The sequence below is a fragment of the Eubalaena glacialis genome, chromosome 2 (genome assembly GCF_028564815.1).
Source record: "Eubalaena glacialis isolate mEubGla1 chromosome 2, mEubGla1.1.hap2.+ XY, whole genome shotgun sequence".
Classification (NCBI taxonomy): domain Eukaryota; kingdom Metazoa; phylum Chordata; class Mammalia; order Artiodactyla; family Balaenidae; genus Eubalaena; species Eubalaena glacialis.
This window is the reverse complement of record NC_083717.1, coordinates 99929530-99950669: the sequence shown is the minus strand read 5'-3', so window position 1 is coordinate 99950669 and position 21140 is coordinate 99929530. Positions and strand designations below refer to the sequence as shown.

Here is a 21140-nt window from a genome sequence, read left to right as displayed (position 1 = left end):
ATACATACTCATTGAGAAAAATCTGGAAGGAAACACAAAGAAGGAAATTAAAATTGCCTATAAACTCATCATATAGAATGGTTAATTCTGTTCCAGCATTCAAAAAAAAAAAAGCATGTATGTGAATGTGAGGGAGAGATTTTCCTCCCCTTCTCTCTATAAAAAAGGGATGTCTGATCTACGAAACAAAAAGAGACTCACAGACATAGAGAACAGACGTGTGGTTGCCGGGGGAGAGGGGAGAGGGAGTTTGGGATTAGCAGATGTAAACTATTATATATAGGATGGATAAACAACAAGGTCCTACTGTATAGCACAGGGAACTATGTTCAATATCCTGTGATAAACCATAATGGAAAAGGATGAAAAAGAATATATATATGTTTAACTGAGTCACTTAGCTGTACAGCAGAAATTAAACACAACACTGTAAATCAATTACACTTCAATAAAATCTTTAAAAAAGGGGTGTATGTATATGTATATATAGGTGTGTGGGTATATATGTATGAATAAATAAATATACATGTATATATATTTTATCAAGCTTTCTTCATACATTATAATGCAAACACCTATAACATATGTTTTTCAAATTAATTTTTCTTAACAGCTGAGTAATATTCCTCTGTGTGGAAATGTCATTATGTATTTAGTAATTCAATAACTATTTAATTGAATATTTACCTATATGTTTAGGTTGGATATTTAGATTTGTTTCTGCTCCCCCTTTGGGGGGAGCAGCTTTAAATAGTGAAAATCTACCACTTACTTTGTGATTTGGGGTAATCTCTGTGAATCTGTTTCTTTATCTGTAAACTGTAAATAATACCTGCTTTCTCCATGTCCTGGTTTTGCTATGAAATCATGTGTGTAGGATATTTCATTGTTCTTATGACTTCACAATTTAACTTTGAATGACTTGGCAGCTGGCGAGGCCACCAGAAGAGTTGAGAGAAAGTGATGGAAAGTTAACAGTCCGGGTGTAGCTGTGCTGAGTTGACGTGTCTCTTGGACAGTGAGAAGATGAGGTCCAGACGACTTTGAAAGGCAGGATTCTTGCTCTGGAGAGAGGAACGGGTTAGACCACAGCTTTGGGAATCTTTAGCTTCATGCTGGAAAAACGGGTGGTCTTTTCCAAATGAAAGTGTATTGTTAGAAAAGAACAAGGCCAAGAGCTCAGCCTTAGGAGACACAGGTAGGAAAAAGATATTAATGAGGGATGCAGAAGGAGCAATTGAGGAGGGGTGCAGGGAAACCAGGATTATACAAAGTCAGAGAAATCAAAAGGAAAAAAAAAGTCAAGAAAATTCAGGTTTAATTCCCATCAGACACTGCTCTGGGCTCGCTAAAAGTTGACTCTGTATTAACTTAGCTCTGCCTGCTTCATTTGACTGAGATTGAATCACTGAATTAAACATTAAGGGTAAGAGAGGCTAACACAGATGAATAAATTTCCCTCTTTCCTTACAAAATAAAAAATCAATTTAAACAAAGATTAAAAACGTAATTGGAGAACTAGAGGCCAATAAATCTATTCCTGAAGCTGGAAGCTATTAAAGTAAACTAACCTTTGCAATTGTCACTGTGCGTCTGTAAAACCTGCCAAATTCCTCTCGGGTATTAAAAAAATGTAAGAATCTTCTGAGGGCTCCGTGTAGGGCTCTCCTGACCTGGAAAGTGGGCTGGGTACACATGAAGGGCCTGGTGTGGGCCTGTAGTGTCTGACCTCTGGGCAGCTGTGCTGGGAGGGAGAAAGCTCAGGAGAGGAAAAGGGGGGAGGGGTGTCAAGAACACAGTGGAAGGTGTCAGAAGGAAACATAGCAGGGGTCCTTTAGATATCCCAACACCCAGAATAACTCTGATCCTTTTTAAAAATTATATATGTTTTGGGGGAACGATAGAGGAGCCAGAGTGTGTGGCCTCCAATTCTGGTTCTGATGCTGCCTGGCAGTGTAGCCAATGTTCTTAGTGTCCCCAAGTAAATATTTCAGAAAGGGGACTCTTGTTTTCTTACAAAACCCCTTCTTCCCCAAATAAAGGTCTCTTGCATTTTTTCAGGAATGCTTTTGGACTACATTCTTCTGGAAAAGCACATCTATTCTTAGGGCTCAATCTGATTTTCTTCTTTGTACTGTTTTCACATATTCTACCATGAGCTTGCATTCCTTTGGTGGAAAATAAATGTTACTAAAAAGCAATACGTAAGAGACAGCACTAAAAACTCAAACCGCAGTTGTCCAGCTCAGAATCTCAAGTTCTCTTCATTGCACTACAGTCTCATCTTCGAGTCTTCTCTTGCCCTTGAATCCAACTGGTCACCCTGTCCTGGGGATTCTGTATGTGGAATGATTCTAAATGCTGGAGTGGAAAAAGTGCCTTAGGACCCAACCTAAGTACACGCTGACAGAGGGAACGTTTGTTTGTCTTTGCACCTCTCTTGACTCTGCTTCTCAACCCTTCTCTCCTCTTGGGGTTTGCCACATTCACCACCCACCAGGTTCCCAGGACCCTAGCCATGCACGTGGCTGCAGGGTCCTCCCAGGACCTTCTCTCTCTGAACGCTGCTTTGTGCTGCTCCCCTCATCTTCCCTCCCAAACCACCCCTCACCAGCCCCTGTTCTGGAGCCTGTGACAGCCCATCCTTGCCCATGTGTTATTGGGCCACTGCAGGTAATGTCTGCAGCTTAAAGCAGGGCTTTCTGGAGATATAATGTCCTAACCTACCAGAAGGAGCCTAGTGAAGGAACTTAATGGTCTGAGGGCCCTGTGGGAGCTGGTGGGGGATGTAAAGGGGCCTGGTGGCATCCATCGATCTAACTACATAGTCTACCTGGTAAAGAGCACTGTTTTTGGAGTTAGTTAGACTGGCTTCATATCCACTGAGAAGCTGCACATCCCTGAGCAAATTACTTAATCTCTCTGTGCCTCAGTTTCCTGGTCTATAAAATGGGGTTGTTTATAGTACCTAGCCCAGAAGGCTTATATAAGGCTTAAATACCATATAAACAGTTAACCCAGTCTGAAATACATTGTATGTGCTTAATTAATATAAAATTAAATAAAAATTCAAAACATCATTATTATTTTACATTCAGTACTAGCCCTCTGGGGCTGGACTCTGGCTGGCAAAGACTATCCTCACAATTTCTCATCTTGTTTGATATTTGCACAACTTCTTAAACCTAGTTTCTCCACCCTGTAACCTGAACCCCAGTCTTCTCTCCCTGACTTTCTTAACGTTACTCCAAGGAACCAGACTCAAACGTGGTAGGAAAGCTGCTGCAGAGGCCAGCAGACAGCCCCCATCACTTCCCTCCCATATTATTCACTGAAAATCTGTTTACCTTCCCAGCATAACTCCCAGGCCCCAAATCAGGGATGCAGGACATGTGTGCTCACCAGAACAACCTTTTACAGAATTTCCTCCCGCACATGAAACTGGATGCCTCTACCATACAGATATCAACTGGGAGTCTCCATGAAGGTACGCATCACCAAAATGCTTCCTTTCGGGGCTAGAAAAGTTTCCCGGAAAGCATATTTTACTTTCCAGAAGACAACCTAGAAGCTAGTGGCTGCTGCTGTGGTTTTTCAACTGTTTAAACCAGTATTTGGACACGACCAAAGTGTCTCCTTTTTTTTCCTGGAGAACTGAATTACAAAATACTGGTTTCTATTAGGGTGTGTCTAGCACTTTCTGTGCTGCCAAGCCTTCCATGTTTATAGTCTGCACACTAGATTTTCCATGAACAGGCTCAAATTTATTCCCAGGCAATGATGTTTAGGAAACCCAATATGAACGTGAAGATTGTTCTACAGCAGTTTCAGAATTTGTGTTATGCAGTTGCCTAAAAAGAGCATGTCTGATGTATAAAAAAATAATATATTTTGGGGGCATGTCTTAATATATGTTGGGGAAAAGGTACTCACCCTCATATGTTTTCTTGGATTGAGGTATCACAGGAAACTTATTTTTTAAATTCTTCTTCTCTATCCTTTATTTCTATACTTGTACAGAATACAGCCCAAACACCCACCTACACAGGCACTTTACAGAAAGAGTTGGAAGCCAAGTGACTGAAAAACAAAACAAAATTATGTATATAGTGTCTTTATAGAGATTTACATGTGAATTCAAATGGGAGCCAATGGTAACTCTGGAGGACAATGAACCAGATAGAGAAAAGTGCTAATGGGAAGTGTGACTATGATTTGGTTTTGATGACAAATAAAAAAGCAGGCGCCATGTTTTTAGAGAAAAATAAAGTAGGAAATAGAGCTTTACATTTACACACACATTCTGTCTCCAGCTCCCAGAAACTTACATGCTGGTCACCATCACCACAACATCCAGTGTTACGTTTTGAGCAGGTCCGCCCTCTCCTCCCTTTAGCCCTCTAAGGGGGCCCCACTGCGCCAGGCCATGCTTCTCACAGGCTCCTGTCCTTGCCACCTCCTCTGTTTCCCCTGACTTGCTCTTCTCCCCCATCTAAATCCTTCACTCCTTCCAGGCTATCCTCAAGGCCCATCTCCTCCATGAAGCCTCCCCACCAGAACCCCAAGCCACGATGCCCCATGCTCCAAAGCCGACACTGTTTATTGCTGATGCCGCCCAGTCTTGCAGATTCCTTTTGGGTGGGTGTTTTCTCTCCCTATGGCTGCAAGCCTCTTGAGGGCGGGGCCACATCTAATTCCATTTCGGTGTACTACCATAGCACCTCCACACACTGAACACAAAACAGAGGATCAGCCAATATCTATTGGATCTGTGAGGTCTAAAATGGCTAATTCCATCTGGCTATCTAAATTGCCCTAATGAGGTCTAGATAATGTTTATAGCTCAACAACTATCCCCTGAACTCTGCCCGTAGGCAGGGCTGCCATCCATCATGAAACATCCCTGAGGAACTTTGGAGGCCATCTGTGGTGAATGCATGATGTACGCACGGCCCAGGTTCCCTTCCGGAATGAAGGACTAAGCACTTCACAAGCTGCTGGTAGTGATACCTGCAGACAGCCCTCAGCTGAAGGGAACAGCTTCGCCCAAGATGCAGGGATGGCATGAATCTAATGACTAATCATTATGTCCGGGGATATAAAGGCCTGGCCCCTCACCCCAATTCAGTTCTTTTTTCTTTTTTTTTAACATTTATTTATTTGGCTGCACTGGGTCTTAGTTTCGGCACATGGGATCTTTAGTTGCAGCGTGTGGGATCTAGTTCCCTGACCAGGGATCGAACCTGGGCCCCCTGCATTGGGAGTGTGGAGTGTTAACCACTGGGCCACTAGGGAAGTCCCCCAACTCAGTTCTGAAGGGTTTTCCAGCTCCAGAGCTCGAGGCTGTTGTTGGGTCTGCATTGCAGCTCAGCTTCTCACTCTGCCCAGTTTGGCATCCCTCCCCTCCCCTTCTCTTTCCTAGGTACTGATCCCAAGAGCATCCCCAAATAAACACACTGCATGCTAACCTCCATCTCAGAGTCTGCTTCCTGGGGAACCAACCTACAACATCATCTATACATCCATCCATCTATCTAGCCTGCCAGCCAGCCAGCAACCTACCACTGTGTTTAGGGCACGCAGGTGGTGTTTGTGGGTGAAAAAGACCCAGTCTTTACCCTTAGGGAGTGAAGGCCAGTACAAGAGATGAGACATGTACAGGAATAACTGTGAAGCACACAGTGGAAAGTGTATGGTGTCAAGAGAGAACATATAAACAGAGACACAGCCAGGATATAATCCCAGGGCAAGGGGGTGAGAGTCTTCTGGCACTGGCTTAAGATGTGGCCATCGGTATATGCTTCCTATCTCCCTATCTGATCCCAAGCCCTGGAGACAGGATGGACTGTGTCCTTATCTCTCTTTGCACTTCCCATACTTCGCAACACAGAGTCCCAGACAGTGCAAGAAATCTTAAAACACTGAAGCAAAACACTGAAGGACAGCGTTGGCAGTTCTACTTTATAGGACAGGTTTCTGGCTGCCTGTCTGGCCTTTTAGTGCAGAGTTCTCAGGAGGCTCCTCAAGATGCTCATTCATTTACTATGTCCATAAAACCTCGGCAACATGAAAGCACAAGACAAGGCCCTGACCCTCAAAGCAGCCCACTATGTGGATGAGGCAGAGGCCCCTGAAAATGTCCACAAATAAGAACAAGACCTGGGACTATGACTAATAGCCAAGTAGTGCATCATCCCCAGGTGGTCCCTGCCGTTGGTGGGCCAGTCCATCCATCGTCAAAGGTTACTCTGTCAGTTGACAAAGGTTACTCAATAGCCTCCATGAATAACCCAACAATGAGAATCAACAAACTCCAGAACCTTCATGATCCTCCAAAACCAATGCCCCAGCATAATTTACTGTCTACAGGGGAAAAGCACCTTTAAGAAAATTTAAGTAATCACTATTAAGTGTCTGATGGAAAGAAAAGAAGCACTGGCAGGGTGGGGAAGCCAGTCTCCTGCATTTCCCTGCCTTAGCCCAACTTAACATGCCAGTCCCCTTCCACTCTCCCTCTCCTTTTACTGCTTTCATACAATCTGTCACCAACTTCTGTTTGTTTCTCTGAAATGGCATTTGCATCCTTCCTCTTCTGCCTCGCTTAGTGCTACCATCCCCTCCGATTGTGTGGCCACGAGGCTCCAAGCCTAGGCCATCCCTGCACTTCATGTCTGTCTGATGCGGCTTCCGAAAACCCAGATCTCAGTCAGTCATGTCTCTGCTCTACTATCAGCTCAACGGGGGCTCCTTCGGCACCATCAGGTACTAGTTATTAAGACCCCCTGTTGTCAGTGGCTCTCCCTACACTCACCTAACTTTACTTCCCAGTACTCCTTAGTATATGTCCTCCACTCCAGTCACCTTCCTGTTTATCTGTGCCTTTGCTCAATGGTGTCTGACTTCTGGAACGCCTTTTCTCCTTTTGGCCAACTATTGAATCCTACCCACTCCTTGCCACTTTGTTCACAAGGACCAAGCTTAGGACCGAGGCGATGGGAAAGACAGGAAGGACAAAGTCAGGGGCCTGCTGTTTTCCTACTGCTTTTATCATTTTGAAGTTTCCCTACCACATCCTGATTCCATCACACAGAAATGCTTTTCTGTAGCACCTACCCAGCCACAGGGATGCCCCATCAGCTTGATTGCCCCAGACCACCTAGCTCTGGGTGGAAGGAGCTTGTCATCTTGAGCTGGGTAGACTATCTCTGTCTTACAAGTCAGGAAGGGAAAAAGCTGACACTGCTGTTTACTCGCTTGTTATTTCCTAGGAAAGACTCAAAGCATTGCCGAGTTAATACACCAAGCTCTAGGATTTCTGAGAGATGGATGGTGGGTTTGTCAAAGGAGAGACTGCCAAGTTGGGTCTCTGGAAAGAATCCAGTGTTCCATAAACCCTGTCTCTTTCCTTATCATAGAAAGAACCATAAAACGACAGAAAGGCAGAGGAGAGCTGCAGGCAGCAGAATGACTTAGAAGCACCATCCTGTGCTTCCTGAAAAACAGAAAATGCAGATTAAGACAAATCTCATCCACACACACCCCCTTTACTTCCTATGCAGGGTACTGCTTGATGAGAGAGCTGCACAGCAGATACTGGGGAGATCTTTGGAAAAGTCTCTTGAAAGGGGTACAGTAAAGAGTAGGTGGTGCTCAGAGATCTCCTCACTCTGCCAATCTTTGACCGGGAAGGCTACGAGATGGGCAAAAATGGAGAGGAGAATGGTGAGTACCTCCTGTTCCTCCTGTTACCTTGAAGGGAAAAGGCGCACCAGTGTGTGGGGGGCAATTAACCCCTCTTCTTCTATTGGAAGTGGCATGAAAGTGGCTAATCTCCAGGTTATCAGGTGGACTGGGTAAGGCCACCTTCTCTACTTTGTGCAAGTTTCTCTAGAGCTGAAAGAAAAGGATGGTGAAAGCAGTAGTTTTGAATGTTCCCATCTTTATGACTTCAGCTGGAAGATGATGCAGATGAGAAGACGTACCTTAAAAATAACTTCCCCCAAACAAACAATCAAACACATCTGTGCGCGCACACACACACACACACACACACACACACACGAGAGAGAGAGAGAGAGAGAGAGAGAGAGAGAGAGAGAGAGAGAGAGAGAGAGAGAGAGAGAGGGGCAGAATGAGACAGTGTAAAGGATAAAATTCAAAACAAATCTCCTTAGGCAATTACATTAATGTGATAATAATGACAATAATACTAATTGTTTTACACATGCCTAGTGATTTACATTTTACAAAGCTCTGGGGTACATTATTTAGCAGTATTCTTACAACATAATCCAATCAGGTGATAAAAATAGCAGCTGCCATTTATTGAATGATTACCAGGAGGAACACTTTTCATGTGTTATTTAATCCTCAACCCCCCCTTGTACTATTGTTATCCCCATTTTACAGAGGGGGAAACTGAGGTTTAGAGATGTTAAGTAACTTGCCCGACAGGTAGAGATTGAGACCTGGGTCTTTCTGATTCCAGAGTCCAGGCTCAGGACCATAATAACGTCTGTCTTATGGCAGGGCTTTTTCACAACTTCAGGAAGGGGAGGGCACTGAGGAGGAAGCAGCCCTTCATCTTATCTCCCTGTGAGGTAGGTACACACAGACACACACATGAATACTCCAAGAGATCCCACTTCCTCTGCTGTGCTTCTCAGTTACAAACCCATCCAGCTTGCACAGATACAGGTCCACAGATGAATGTCCTGTTACTTACAGAGACAATGGTCAACTCCTATGGATAATTTAACCAGTATCTGAAGCTGCAACAGGAGTTTCCATTTGATAGGATGCAGCCATAGCAAGGCGATGATTAGCAACTAGTTTTGAAGCTTTGTCACGAAGAATACTTTAAGACTGAAAATAATGAGGGAGACTGAATGCCATTTAGCAGAATGGCTTGTGACATTCAAATAAATGTTCAACTTGAGATTCAAGCACACAGAGGAAGAAGAAATGACTGTAGAAAACAGTAAGGCACAAACAAATGGTGACAGGTCAGAAAGCTGGCTGCCCTATTCTTCATCAGACCCATCTGACCTCAGTAGTCACGACTGCTGTTAGTTGTGCAGAGGTCTTCTGACACAAACACACATGAACACCCTGGGATACTCCTTGCTGGGCAGGCTGTGGGGAGAAGCAACTGGACCCTTAAGAACACCTTCCCTCCCCTTTCATCCAAGTACCAACTCTTCTGAGTGTCTCCTGCCACCCCCCGCTTCCCCTCCCCTCCTCTTTCTCAAAGCCTCCTTATCCTCCTCCCCTTCTCCATCAACCGGCATAAAAGATCTGAGGGTGAGAGCAGGGAGAGCATGTTAGTTCCTCGGATTTTGAGAGAGTAAAGTGTCAGTGTCAATGTACTCACTCCGCCTCCTTTTGAGCTCTAGAGATATACTTAGATAGACACAAAACACCCACTGGAACTTTTAAATGATGTGAAGAGATCCACAAGCCACCTGTGAAACAAAATCTTGGTGCTTCACAGTCACAGGAACATACAGGTTCGAGAAGGGCTCATGTTTATTAATTATGTCCACACATACCTACACAAAGCAGGTGGCCCTTGCACACACACAGGAATCCTCACACACAGGCATCTTGACAGATGCCATCTTTCTTTTCCTCCATCCTCATCTCTTCCCACCCAGCTGTAGGTGTTGACCACAGCCGCCCTGTGAGAGGCTGAGGGGTATGATGCAGTAAAAAGGGAGTCATTCCGCCCTTGGCTACTCCCTGGCTCTGATTCGTGGGTAAACCACTTAGCCTTTCTGAACCTTTGTAAAATGGAGATAACAACCACCTGGCTAGGTGCTGTGAGGATAAAGGAGAATAATATACGTAGGGCCCTTGGTACAGGTCCTGGCGCTGTCCCGCCTGGTTCCTGAGCCTGCCTTCCTACACCCACGCCTGGGCTGATGGTGCCTCTGGTCACCCGGTCCCCACCGTCAGGACACTGGTCTGACACTGGGAAGATTGGGGACTAGTCCGGGCCCTCAGGTCTGTACCAGGAGGGTCCCAGCTCTCAGGTCACAGGTCTGCTGGCCAGGGCTAGCCTGCAGGGCCACGCGGGCGCAGGGAGCCACGGTCACGTGGGAGGGCCATAGGTCTCCCGCCCGTGGACCTGCAGGCCGCGGGCTGAGCGGGCTGGTGGAGGGGGGCAGAGCCCGCGGTAAGTCGACCCAAGGCTGTGGGTGGCTTCCTCCTGTTGCTCAGTATCAGGGAGAGGCGGGGGAGGACATTCATTATTTCCTAAGTAAGCATCCACCCGTCGCTTCGATAACTATCGATTGTGAAAAGCTGGCGGCGCCCCTTAAAGGCGAAGCCGGGACCCCGCGCGCCGCCGCCGCGTCTGTCTTCCCGGACCCTCTGTGGGGACCTCCTCCGCGCATGCAGGGCAGCGATGGGCCAACGCTTCTGCATCGGCTCATCTAGCAGCTTCGGGAACCGCAACCACGAGCTGTGGTTTGACTCCTGCCCGCCCACCCGCGGGGGCCTTTCCTTCCCAGAGCGTCGTGTCACGCCCTCGGAGCGGGTCACCTGTTCCGCAGCGTCACTGGCGCCCAGGGTTCGAGGACCCGGCCGGCGCTCGGAAAGTTTTTTCCAAAAGCAGATATGCAGCAACCCTCGCTGCAGCAAAGTACAGGACGCGGATTACCCGAACCCTGCCCCACCCCCACCAGCCCGGCGACCGGAGCCCGCTGCCGGAGTCCCGCAGCGCCGAGAGCCACCCGCAAATGCTCCTACTCTCCCTCCAGCGCCCGAGTGCAATGGGGAGAAAGCCTCAAAGCAAACTCACAGCGCAGAGCCATCCCAGTCCCGGCCCGGAAGGGATCGGGCTGCTGGGGATCGGCCTCCCGCCCGGCCGCTCCGAGAAATACGCGCGATTTCCCGCCCCGGCCTCCCCTCCTCTCTGCCCCAGCCTTCCCGGCTGGGCTGCTGCGACCCCTCGTACCTGCGGCGGTCCCGGGCTCGCCCTCGCTCTGCTCGCCGGAATCCGAATCCATGCTGCCGGCCGGGCGTCCACAGCCGCCCGCCCGTCCGCGGAGCGCACGGGACCGGCCGGCGTCCGGACTCGGGCTGCCGCGTCGCACTCTGGCCGGGCAATGCGCGGCGGCCGCGGCCAGGGGGCCGCTCGGCAGAGGCTAGCGCCGCCCGCGCCCCGTTCCCCGCTCCCCGAGCCCGCCGGCCGGTGCCTGCTTGCCAGGCGAGCGCGGGGCGGAGGGTGGGGCGCGCCGGGAGAGCGCGGGGACGAGGGCGGGGAGGCGCGAGTGGGGAGGAGCAGGAGCGTCCGGCGCCCCGCGGGCTCCAGCCTGGGGTTAAATACCCGGGGGGCGGTGCCGCTCCTCCACCCGCGCCCCCATCGGGCGCCCGGAGCCCTGGACTTGTGGAGCCGGGCGAGGTCGTGCGAGTCGGCGAGGCTGAGCCCCTTCCCTTGGAGGTGGCCAAGTTTGGAGAAGTCTTAGGTGAAAAAGCGCCTCTACCCAAGTAGGAAAAGGGGAGGTTCAGAGTGGGCGTGCTGGGGCTGCCCGGGTTCGAGTGTAACTCCACAGTTCGGAGACCTTGGCCGAGTGACTTAACTTCTCTGTACCTGTTTCCTCACCTGGAAAATGGGGACAGAGTTCCCTTTTGTCCGGGAGGTTGTGAGGGGAGTATATAAATTATGCGTGTGAGGGGCAGAGAGCAGGGCCTGGCACCTAGCGAGGAAGTAAACGACGGGCGGAGGCAACGCTGACGCTGGTGGTTCTTCTCCCAGCGCCGGCGGGGGCGGGCGGGGGCGGGCGGGGGCGGGCGGGGGCGGGCAGGTTGGGCAAGCCGCTGTGGAGCAGGTTCCAGGACGGGGAGCCCTCGCTGGCGTCCCAGGCAGGACCGCCCTGCTGCCAGTCAAGGAGCCAGGCCACTTCCAGGCCTCGACTCAGTGGCAAGAACGGATTTTAAAACCTTTACTTTGTCTTTAACACAGAGTGCTAAGCTTCCTCAATATCCCCTCCTTCCACTTGCTTAAAAAAAAAAAGAGAGAGAGAGAGAGAAGCGGCTGTATATTTATTTAGTAATTAAGAGACTAAACTAGGGGGGAAATGCACGGAGCAGTAAGGCCTGAGGGGATCCTTTGTTGTTAATTCGTGATTATCCACGCAGTCTTATTTTCTCCCTGAATTATCAGCTCCAACACTTACATAACCTTAGCCCGCTTCTCAACATACAAATTGTGGGCAGAGAATACAAACACACTTTATTGACCTGAGCAAAATGAAATTGGGAAAAGTCTACCAAAAAGCGCCGTTTATTGTTTCCTCTGTGCACCCATTTAATCTCTACAACGACCTAGTGAGGAATTTAGGTCGAATGATTTGAAAATGCTTTTTTGGTGGTCAAAAATGGTTTAAAGTTGGCAGTTTCGTAGAATTTAACCTATATTGTTATCTCCATTTTGAGATGTGGAAGCTGAGTCTCAGAGTAGATAACTTTCCTGTGGTCTCAGGTCCAGTATGTGGGTGAGTTGGGCCTTGAAATCTGGTCTGATGTCCGGACCTGCTACTGACCGCTAGGATATAGTGTCACAAGTGTGTTTGGCCTCTTGGCTACCTGAAGTCTACCTCCTTTGGTGAAGGTATGGGCTTCTCAGAGTGCACATACAGCTCTCCTTTGTGTTCTCAGAAAACGTTTTTTGCGTGGCCAAACTCATGGACTTTAGCTGGTAAAAGCTGGATGGATTGGAAGGGTCAGAAGAACCCCACGCTAGAAGTGTGATCTTGGGCAAATGGCTTAACCTCCCTCAGTTTCCTCAGGTGATGGCATCTCCTTCATAGGGTGGTGGTAAGGAAGTGAATGAAATAGTGAGTGTGGAATCTAGTACCCAATGCCTGGCACACAGTTGATGTTTGATAAATGGAAAGAACGTTCTTAGATCTAATGGGTCCCATTTAGAAAAACAAAATATTTTAAAATCACATTTTTAAGTGAAAAGAAAAAAGTAGCAGCAACATTTGGATAAAAGTTGACAGTCAAAAAACAAATAGCTGGGCTTCCCTGGTGGTGCAGTGGTTAAGAATCCGCCTGCCAATGCAGGGGACACGGGTTCGAGCCCTGGTCTGGGAAGATCCCACATGCCGCGGAGCAGCTGGGCCCGTGAGCCACAATTACTGAGCTTGCGCGTGTGGAGCCTGTGCTCTGCAACAAGAAAGGCCGCGATAGTGAGAGGCCCGCGCACCGCGATGAAGAGTGGCCCCCGCTTGCCACAACTAGAGAAAGCCCTCGCACAGAAACGAAGACCCAACACAGCCTTAAAAAAAAAAAAAAAACAAAACAAATAGCTGGGATCATTTAAAAAGTTTGGCATCATAGCTTTGTAGTCTTGAGGAAAAACAACGATGATAGCGTCAGAGAACAGAGCATATTGGATTGAAAAGTCATCCAGCTTCCTCTAAGAAGTTGTTGCCTAGATTCAACAACAGGAAATGTGAAACTTTCTCTGTTCCCTTAGACCTCCTTTCCCGGCACTTGGTGGAAGCGTTTTTGCTTTTGTTTGTTTGTGTGTTTGTTTTAATGGACAGGTGGTCTGGGTTGAAGACAGAAATACCACTGAGACATCTGTGTATCTCAGAGAAAACAGGGAAGCTCACTACTGGAACTTGATCAACAGTAAACAAAGTACTGGGAGTGCAGTTCACAATACAGATATGCCCATCAGTCATCAGATCTTTACTGAGTACGAAGTACACTTTAGACCAGAGATGAAATTCTGGGGGCAGAGGGAGGGGGAGGGCTAGTCAAAGTGCTCCTGAAAGGTCTATGAGGTGAGTCTTTAATAAACAGCACCTATTCATTTATCTGTCCCTGTGTTCAGTCATAGAATATTTCTGCAAAAGGAGGCAGACGTAGAATGAAAAATTGAATGTGGAATTAAACAATGGAGAAGAGAGATCCAAACTAAATAAGATCTCCATTCCAATTTCCTATGATATGCAATCTGTTGTCATGGGATAGCAAGACAAAGGGAAATGACTGCTGGCACGCATGTGTGTTTAATGAAGAACATTAGTGGAACATACCTTATCTGTCCTCCCAGTGTGGAAAAATCTGTATAAGAGAAGGAAACCCTTAAAATAGTATCCCACGGCTGTCACCCCCACGAAAACAGTGAAATCTGAGGTGGTGAATCTTCTTTACAAACCAATCCTAGTATATTTCTTTAAAAGAGAGAAAGAAAGAGAAAGCTCTTAGAAAACAGGAAAGGACTTCTGTAGTTCCTCTGTGTATTTTTAGAAGAATGGCATCGCTTTGCAGACTTGAATCTAGAGTCTGAGGGTTATAAACCGCTTTCCTCAGTGTTTCCACTACATCTTTTCAGCCTGGTTACTCTTCAGACACAAAAATTTCTAACTCTTATTGGTCATTTCTTAGCTTCAGCTAATGAAATCAGTGGCTTTTTAAGGAAATTGTCTGTCTGGTGGGAAAAGCATATTTATTTGTAAGGCGTCAAGAAACAGATCATAAAATAGATCCATTTCTGCTAACACAATAATACTCCTTTGATCCAAGCCAGTGCTATGACTCATCTGCCTGTCTCCTCTTGTGGGATGGAAAGGGAGCTGTCTGTAACCTTCGGCAGGCAGCCGGGAGAAGGGAGGGAGGGAGGTTCCTCTCACAAACCAGGGCTGTGGTTCTACTTCAAAAACCCACAGGGTTCTGGAACTGGTGTTTTTCTAGGCTGAAGTGGCCCTTGGTACTTTGGAATGAGATCTTGGCCAGGATAGCCCCATTTTTAATAACTTGTCTTAAGGTGGATATTGGCACCAAGGAAGCTTCTGCCCAGAGCCAAGGTGACCTCCATGGGGCTCTAGGCAAGCTGGACAGGGGAGTCTGAGCTGGCTTCATATCCATCTGGCAGAACAAGATGCTGGGAGACAGCCTTGAAAGAGGGGGCTTTTCCTATTTTTTTTCTCCTGGCTAGCAAAAATAAGTTTTATTGCCCCCCACCTTATTTCGAAAACAATGCACATCACTGTAGAAAAAAATGGAAAAACTTATAAGCAAAGAAAGAAGAAAATTTAAAAATCCATTCATTATTCTACCAGTTGCAATAACTATTAACATCTTTTGAAAAATGTCCTTGTTTGTGTGTACAGTATTCTGCTTTTGTAAGTTGTTTTTCCTTTTAACGATGGTGAACATCATTCCATCTACTCTCTGACAATATGATTTTTAATAGGTGCACAGTATTCTCTTGTATAAGTGTACCGTAAGGTATTTCAGCAATCCTCTATTGTTGGGCATACCGGTTGTTTCCAATTTTCTGGTAAAATAGCATCAGTGAACATCCTCATGTCCAAATCTTTGCACACATCTTTTTTTTTTTTTTTTAATTTATTTTTGGCTGCGTTGGGTCTTCATTGCTGTGGGCTCTCTCTAGTTGTGGTGAGTGGGGGCTACTGTTCATTGCGGTGCACGGGCTTCTCATTGCAGTGGCTTCTCTTGTTCTGGAGCACGGGCTCTAGAGCGCAGGCTCAGTAGTTGTGGCGCGTGGGTTCAGTAGTTGTGGCTTGCGGGCTCTAGGGCGCAGGCTCAGTAGTTGTGGCGCACGGGCTTAGTTGCTCCGCGGCATGTAGGATCTTCCCGGACCAGGGCTTGAACCCGTGTCCCTTGCATTGGAGGCGGATTCTTAACCACTGTGCCACCAGGGAAGCCCTGCACACATCTTTAATCAATGTTTGTGAACCTTCAGCAGTCTCCTTCATTCTTGGGAGAAAGAAACAAGACAGAAGATTATAGCTAACAAAATAATTGCTATATCTATGCTGAGACATTAAGGTTATCAAGAATTTTAACGAGCATGATCCCTCTCGGCAGAGGGGGGGTTAGTTGAATTCATTCTTGAATTTATCAAGCATTGCTTGAGCCCAGAGGGCGTTCCTATAGGTTGAGGAGAGAAATGGAAAACATCCTTCTGCATTTCTTTGTGGACAGTATGTCCTCTGCAGAGGCCCATCCACATCCAGACACCTGTGGGAGGTAGGGGTGGGAGGCGCTGGCAATGTGGGCATCAGGCTGTTCTCCCAAGCTTTTAGCTTCTGCCCTCATGGGCTGCCTACAGGACAGCTTCCTGAGCAGTGAATGCAGTGATAGTGACTGTAAAGCACTGATTCAGAGGGAGAGGGAAATTGAGAAAGAAGGAAGAGGAAGAGAAAGAGGGAGAAAGAGGAAAACTCCATGGGCCCAATCTCTGTTGTGCTTTGGCTCAGCCTCCTATGGGGTTGTTTGTAAGCCTTTCAAATTGTCTTACAAACAGGACCAGGATCATAGGTTCAGCACCACTGGGAGTCTCCCCGATTGCCGCATATGGTGTCTTGGGCCCCCTGTGGCATTCACTCTGGGGGCTGCAGGACGTGACTGTGCTGTATTGGAGCTGTTCTTAAAACCTCCACAGGGCTCGTATGTGGGCACCCTAAGTGACTGTTTTAGCTGTGCTCTATGTCTTCCCATCTTCCTGGATCCTTACACAGCTCTGTGGCGTGGAAACGGTCAATTTATTCCTACTGGGGAGAAGAGGGACTCAAGACCCATGAGGCTCAAGCAGCAACTAGAGTCCTTACAGTTTAGGAAGATAAGAGAGTACTCAAAGACTGGATAGGGGCAATATTGCTCCAGTTTTCAAAAGTGAGAAAGGAGTGGATTTCAGGAATAACAGATTGATGGCCTTTTTGCCACTCTCTAGCAAAAGTCTGGAACAAACAGGTTTATAGACGTTTAAAGAAGAAAGCGGTGATCACCAGCAGCCAACATTATCATGTCCCATTAAAATGACCATGTTAACTTTCTTTAAACAGGGTCATTAGGTGTATAAATCAAGATAATTTTATTCAACTTTGAGGCAGCAAGTATTAGTTAAGCACCCTCTGTGCTTCAGGTGTAAAGTGAAGGGAACTGACTGCCACAGATGTTACATGTTGTGATTTAAGTAAAGAATTTGATGAAGTCTTATGTAGAGAATGGACTTGAGGTCACGGGGAGGGGGAAGGGTAAGCTGGGACGAAGTGAAAGAGTAGCATTGACATATATACACTACCAAATGTAATAATAGATAGCTAGAGGGAAGCAGCTGCATAGCACAGGGAGATCAGTGTCCACCTAGAGGGGTGGGTTAGGGAGGGTGGGAGGGAGGCGCAAGAGGGAGGGGTTATGGGGATATAGGTATACATATAGCTGATTCACTTTGTTATACAGCAGAAACTAACACACCATTGTAAAGCAGTTATACTCCAATAAAGATGTTAAAAAAAGAAAAAAAAGAATTTGATGAAGTCTTAACATAATTCCCTTGCTGTTAGGTAGATCTAGAACTGGTTGAACAACCCTACCCAGTGAGCCTTGATTCATGGTTCTGAGTAAACTTGGAGGGAGGTCTCCAGTGGAGTGACACAGAGCTCTGTCTTGGCTCTGGTCTATTCTGTTTTTTTTTTTTTTTTTTTTTTTACTTTTTTTTAATCAGTGCTTTAGAGGATGAATTTGGTTGTGCTTATCAAATGTGTAGCTGCCCTGCTAGGACAGGTCAGGGAAGACTTGGAATCACATGGAAAAGGTATATGGGTCTTGACTGTCCGTGAATTCCACGAGTCCACAGAGGGATAACAGCTGCATTGCTACAAGAAGGGCAGGAATAGTCCTATGTATTTGAGCTGGTATTATGGACACCAGGGGTCTTGTGAACATCTGGTGCCACATTTTAAGGAGACATACCAGGGAGCTCCCAGAGGAGGGGAACCAGAACAGTGAAGGAGGTTTGGAGAATATTCTGTATAAGGAGGTTTGAGTGTCAGGCTTGGGAAAGAAAGTAAACAAGACATGACCAGATGGATGTCCTCAAATGTGTGAAGACCTAGACTCAAGGCTGATACAGAACTGATAGATAGATGTTATAAGAAAGCAGAATTTGGATCTAGGGCCAGTCTCGGCCTGCTGGTCCTCAGATCCATCCGTGCCCTTTCTCTGCTCTGTATGGAGGAAGGGCTGACCCTTGCATGCTGCGTTTGCCATCCTGTAAGCTAGGTGCCAGCTGGATCCAGACAATGTGAGGTACTGGCAGAAGATTGGAGGGCAGGGCAAGGGAGAGCCAGGATATTCTCTTCAACCCTCTATCCCTCAGTTCTGTGATAGTGGCTGCATCTCCTCCGTGGCTCCAACTCCTTCCAGATGGACCCACTGTAGTTCCAGCTTCCATCAGGTGACCACGGCTTCTGGGTTCCAGTAACAGCACCTCCTCCCTTGTGTCCCTCCAGCCCAGGGTGGCAGTGGCTTCCTGCTGTTGCTAATATCTAGGTTGCCTTACTGTCCTCTGGCTTCTCAGCTTTTCTGTCACCTCTGTAGTTGGTTCCCTGTGTTACTCTTTTGAAAATTATATATTTTCAGAGTTTGGATTAGAACTCAAGACTCCTGACCCGAGATCAGCACTCTTTTCATTTCATGTTGGCTCTCTCCTCCTGCATATATCTTTATTAACTATCCACGCGTGGATTATATTAATCACTCTTTTGATCTATAGGACGGAATATTGAGTCTCCTAAATCTTTTTTTTTTAAAAATTCTCTTATGATTATGTGACAACCTAGTTCAATAATGCTTACTCGCTAGTTATTTTACAGAACAAATACTGCTCGCCAAGTGTTACTGGAACCTTTTTTTCCTCCCTTCAAAGCATTTTTTACTTAGAAAAGCTAAATACATGCTCCAATCTGGAATATTCCATTTATGTAAGTCTCTGATTTCATAATGTCTATGTTGAATCAAGGGCTGTAGAAAAGGGAAGGAATGCTCGAGGTCACTAATCCCATCACTTTAGATATAAAGAAACAGGTTCAGAAGGATGGAGTGGCTTGCCCAACATTAGGGGCAGAAGTGGGGCTAGAACCCAGGTCTCAGGCCTGAGTTCAGGATACTTATTATACCGCCATGCTCCCATAAAGGAGCTCCCGTGATCCTTTATGGGAGCATGGCAGTATGAGTTTACTGTTTACTCTCCTTCACTGCATCCAGTTTTCCATCTGCTTCTGCCTTCGGTTCCCAAATCTCTTCCCCAATGCTGATCTTTCCCCTCTTTTCAACTCCTGCTTACCAGGAGTTTTAGTAGCCCATCTCCACTTGGAATGGAATTATCAAAAGCAGGACTTGACCAACCCCTCTTTTTAATTTCTTTATCTCATCAACAACTTCCTTCAGTTCCCTCCCTTTCCCTCCTTTCTCCTCCCCTCCCCTTCTTTTCTGGATTTTCAGACTTTCCATTCTTCTCTCTTCTCAAGCCAACATTTTCTTTCCCACCAAGTCTTCTCTTGGCATTGTCCTTTAATTGGTCCCTCTCTTTTGTGTTCAAAGCCAATCTGCCCAATTGAAGCCATCAACACTTCCAAGGGAGGAATCTTTCAAGCACTGGATCTGATTCCTGGTTGCTATAAACCTTTGATCATTCTCTGAGGAAAGCCATAAATTAATGTCATCTCTTGGCAGGACTCCTGGGACTACCCAGATTACTTCCCTGGCCTCTTGATTGTGGATGTGATCATCTTAACACCTCAAACACTATGGCATAGATGGGAAATCCTCCCATAGCCAAGAATATAACATTTATTTTAGGTCAAACCATTAACACGTATCATCCCATGGGAATTTCCACTGTTTCAACAATTTTCTCTTTTGGCTGTCGGTATCAATCTTAGCTGGTGTTTAAATCTTTCCAAATTTGTGTTATCTAAACATTCATGAGTGGTTAGATTTATTGAAGCTCTTTCAGGATAACATCATTACAATATAATATTTGAGTCACAATGACCTTGTTCAAATGAACTAATCCTACCCCCAGACAGACACATTGACACCATATTTCCAGTTGGCTTAATTATATTCTTCTATCCTTCCAAATTTTGTGTTACTTTCTTCCAATGTGGATTTTGTCAAGTCACATACTTAAGAATCCAAGAACTCAGTTCACCCTTCACATTCCTGTAGCTCACACTTTCATTTCTCTTGATGAAGTTGATAAGTCCAAGGATCAACTATTGGATTTCTGTCCCAGAAAACAAGTGTGGGGGACACCCGCCTCCTTCCTTAGTCCAGATGATAGTGCTGCAAGAGTTAGCAGGAATGGGGAGTGGCCCAGAGGAAAGAGGGCAGCCTTGGACACCAGGATCTGAACTGCATCATGTTCTCCTCTCCTAGATAGAGTGGAGGGTGGGTCAGAGCAATGCTAACTCTCAGTTCCAAATAATCACATCTTTCCAAAATGTCCATAGTTACCCAAGGTGCCAACAGCCTCCCAGTTCCCCAGACTTGTAGCCTTCATATTAGTTCTGTGATTTTTTTGGGTCTTACTTCCACTTTGGCGTTCACCGTTCTATCAAATTCTAATGCTATTTCTTATACAAGTTTCTTGATTTTACCCTTTCCTTTCCAAATCCACAGTCTCCCTCCTCCCAGCTCTTCACCCGTATCTTGATTGCTGCAGCAGCACTTCTCCAGCATTGCCCAAATCTCCCTACACCCAAGCCAGAGCTCAGGCTCCCTCAACCATCACTCTTTTTCATCTGAGAGCTTGTGTCTTTACCATCCTTCTCTGTTGCCTATGCACAGGAGAGCCTTGACTATGTATCAAAACAGTGATGGGTTTATCCCAGTCCATCCCATTTCAGTCTCTCCCTGCTTCCTGCCTTAATTTCTCTGGCTCTCTGTTTGCTGCAGCTCCATCCCTGATGTGTGGGCTCCTCCCACTGCCTTCCCCTAGCACAAGGCCTGTCTCCTTCCTGCCAGCCTGGATGCTGTGCTGTGATAGTTGGAGGTTTTGACTCTCTGGCTTGGCCTCAGGCCCTTGTCCCCAGAATTATCCTCTAGGGAACTTTGGGTCAGCATGCCCTGGTGTTCCTGGAACCCACATCTTCTTCTTGGCTTTGCCTCTGGACCACTAAGTGTTGGGTAATTTCTGGCATGTTGGAGTGAAGACACCTGGATTTTTGTCCTGGCTGTTCATGAACTCAATGTGTGAGTTTAAATAAGTCAGGGCTGCGTGCCCCAGCCCTCTTCAGATGCCAGTTCTGAGGACCTTCAGCTTGTCATCTTGCATGCCTTGAACATATCCCGCACTTCCCTGCTAA

General features: G+C 46.7%; 1 protein-coding gene across 2 annotated transcripts in view; it reads right to left on the bottom strand.

Moving 5' to 3' along the window:
* The window catches only part of TNFAIP8L3 (TNF alpha induced protein 8 like 3), a 39399-nt gene extending 28298 nt beyond the window's left edge, over nucleotides 1–11101 (bottom strand). Inside the window, exon 1 of one of the 2 annotated variants that reach the window (XM_061182138.1) lies at nucleotides 10961–11101. In XM_061182138.1, coding sequence (XP_061038121.1) covers nucleotides 10961–11012 — 52 coding nt within the window. In that variant the 5' untranslated portion in view covers nucleotides 11013–11101. The remainder of the gene's footprint in view (nucleotides 1–10960) is intronic. The other variant, XM_061182137.1, reaches the window with a different exon arrangement.
* Between the last annotated feature and the right edge of the window lie 10039 nt (nucleotides 11102–21140).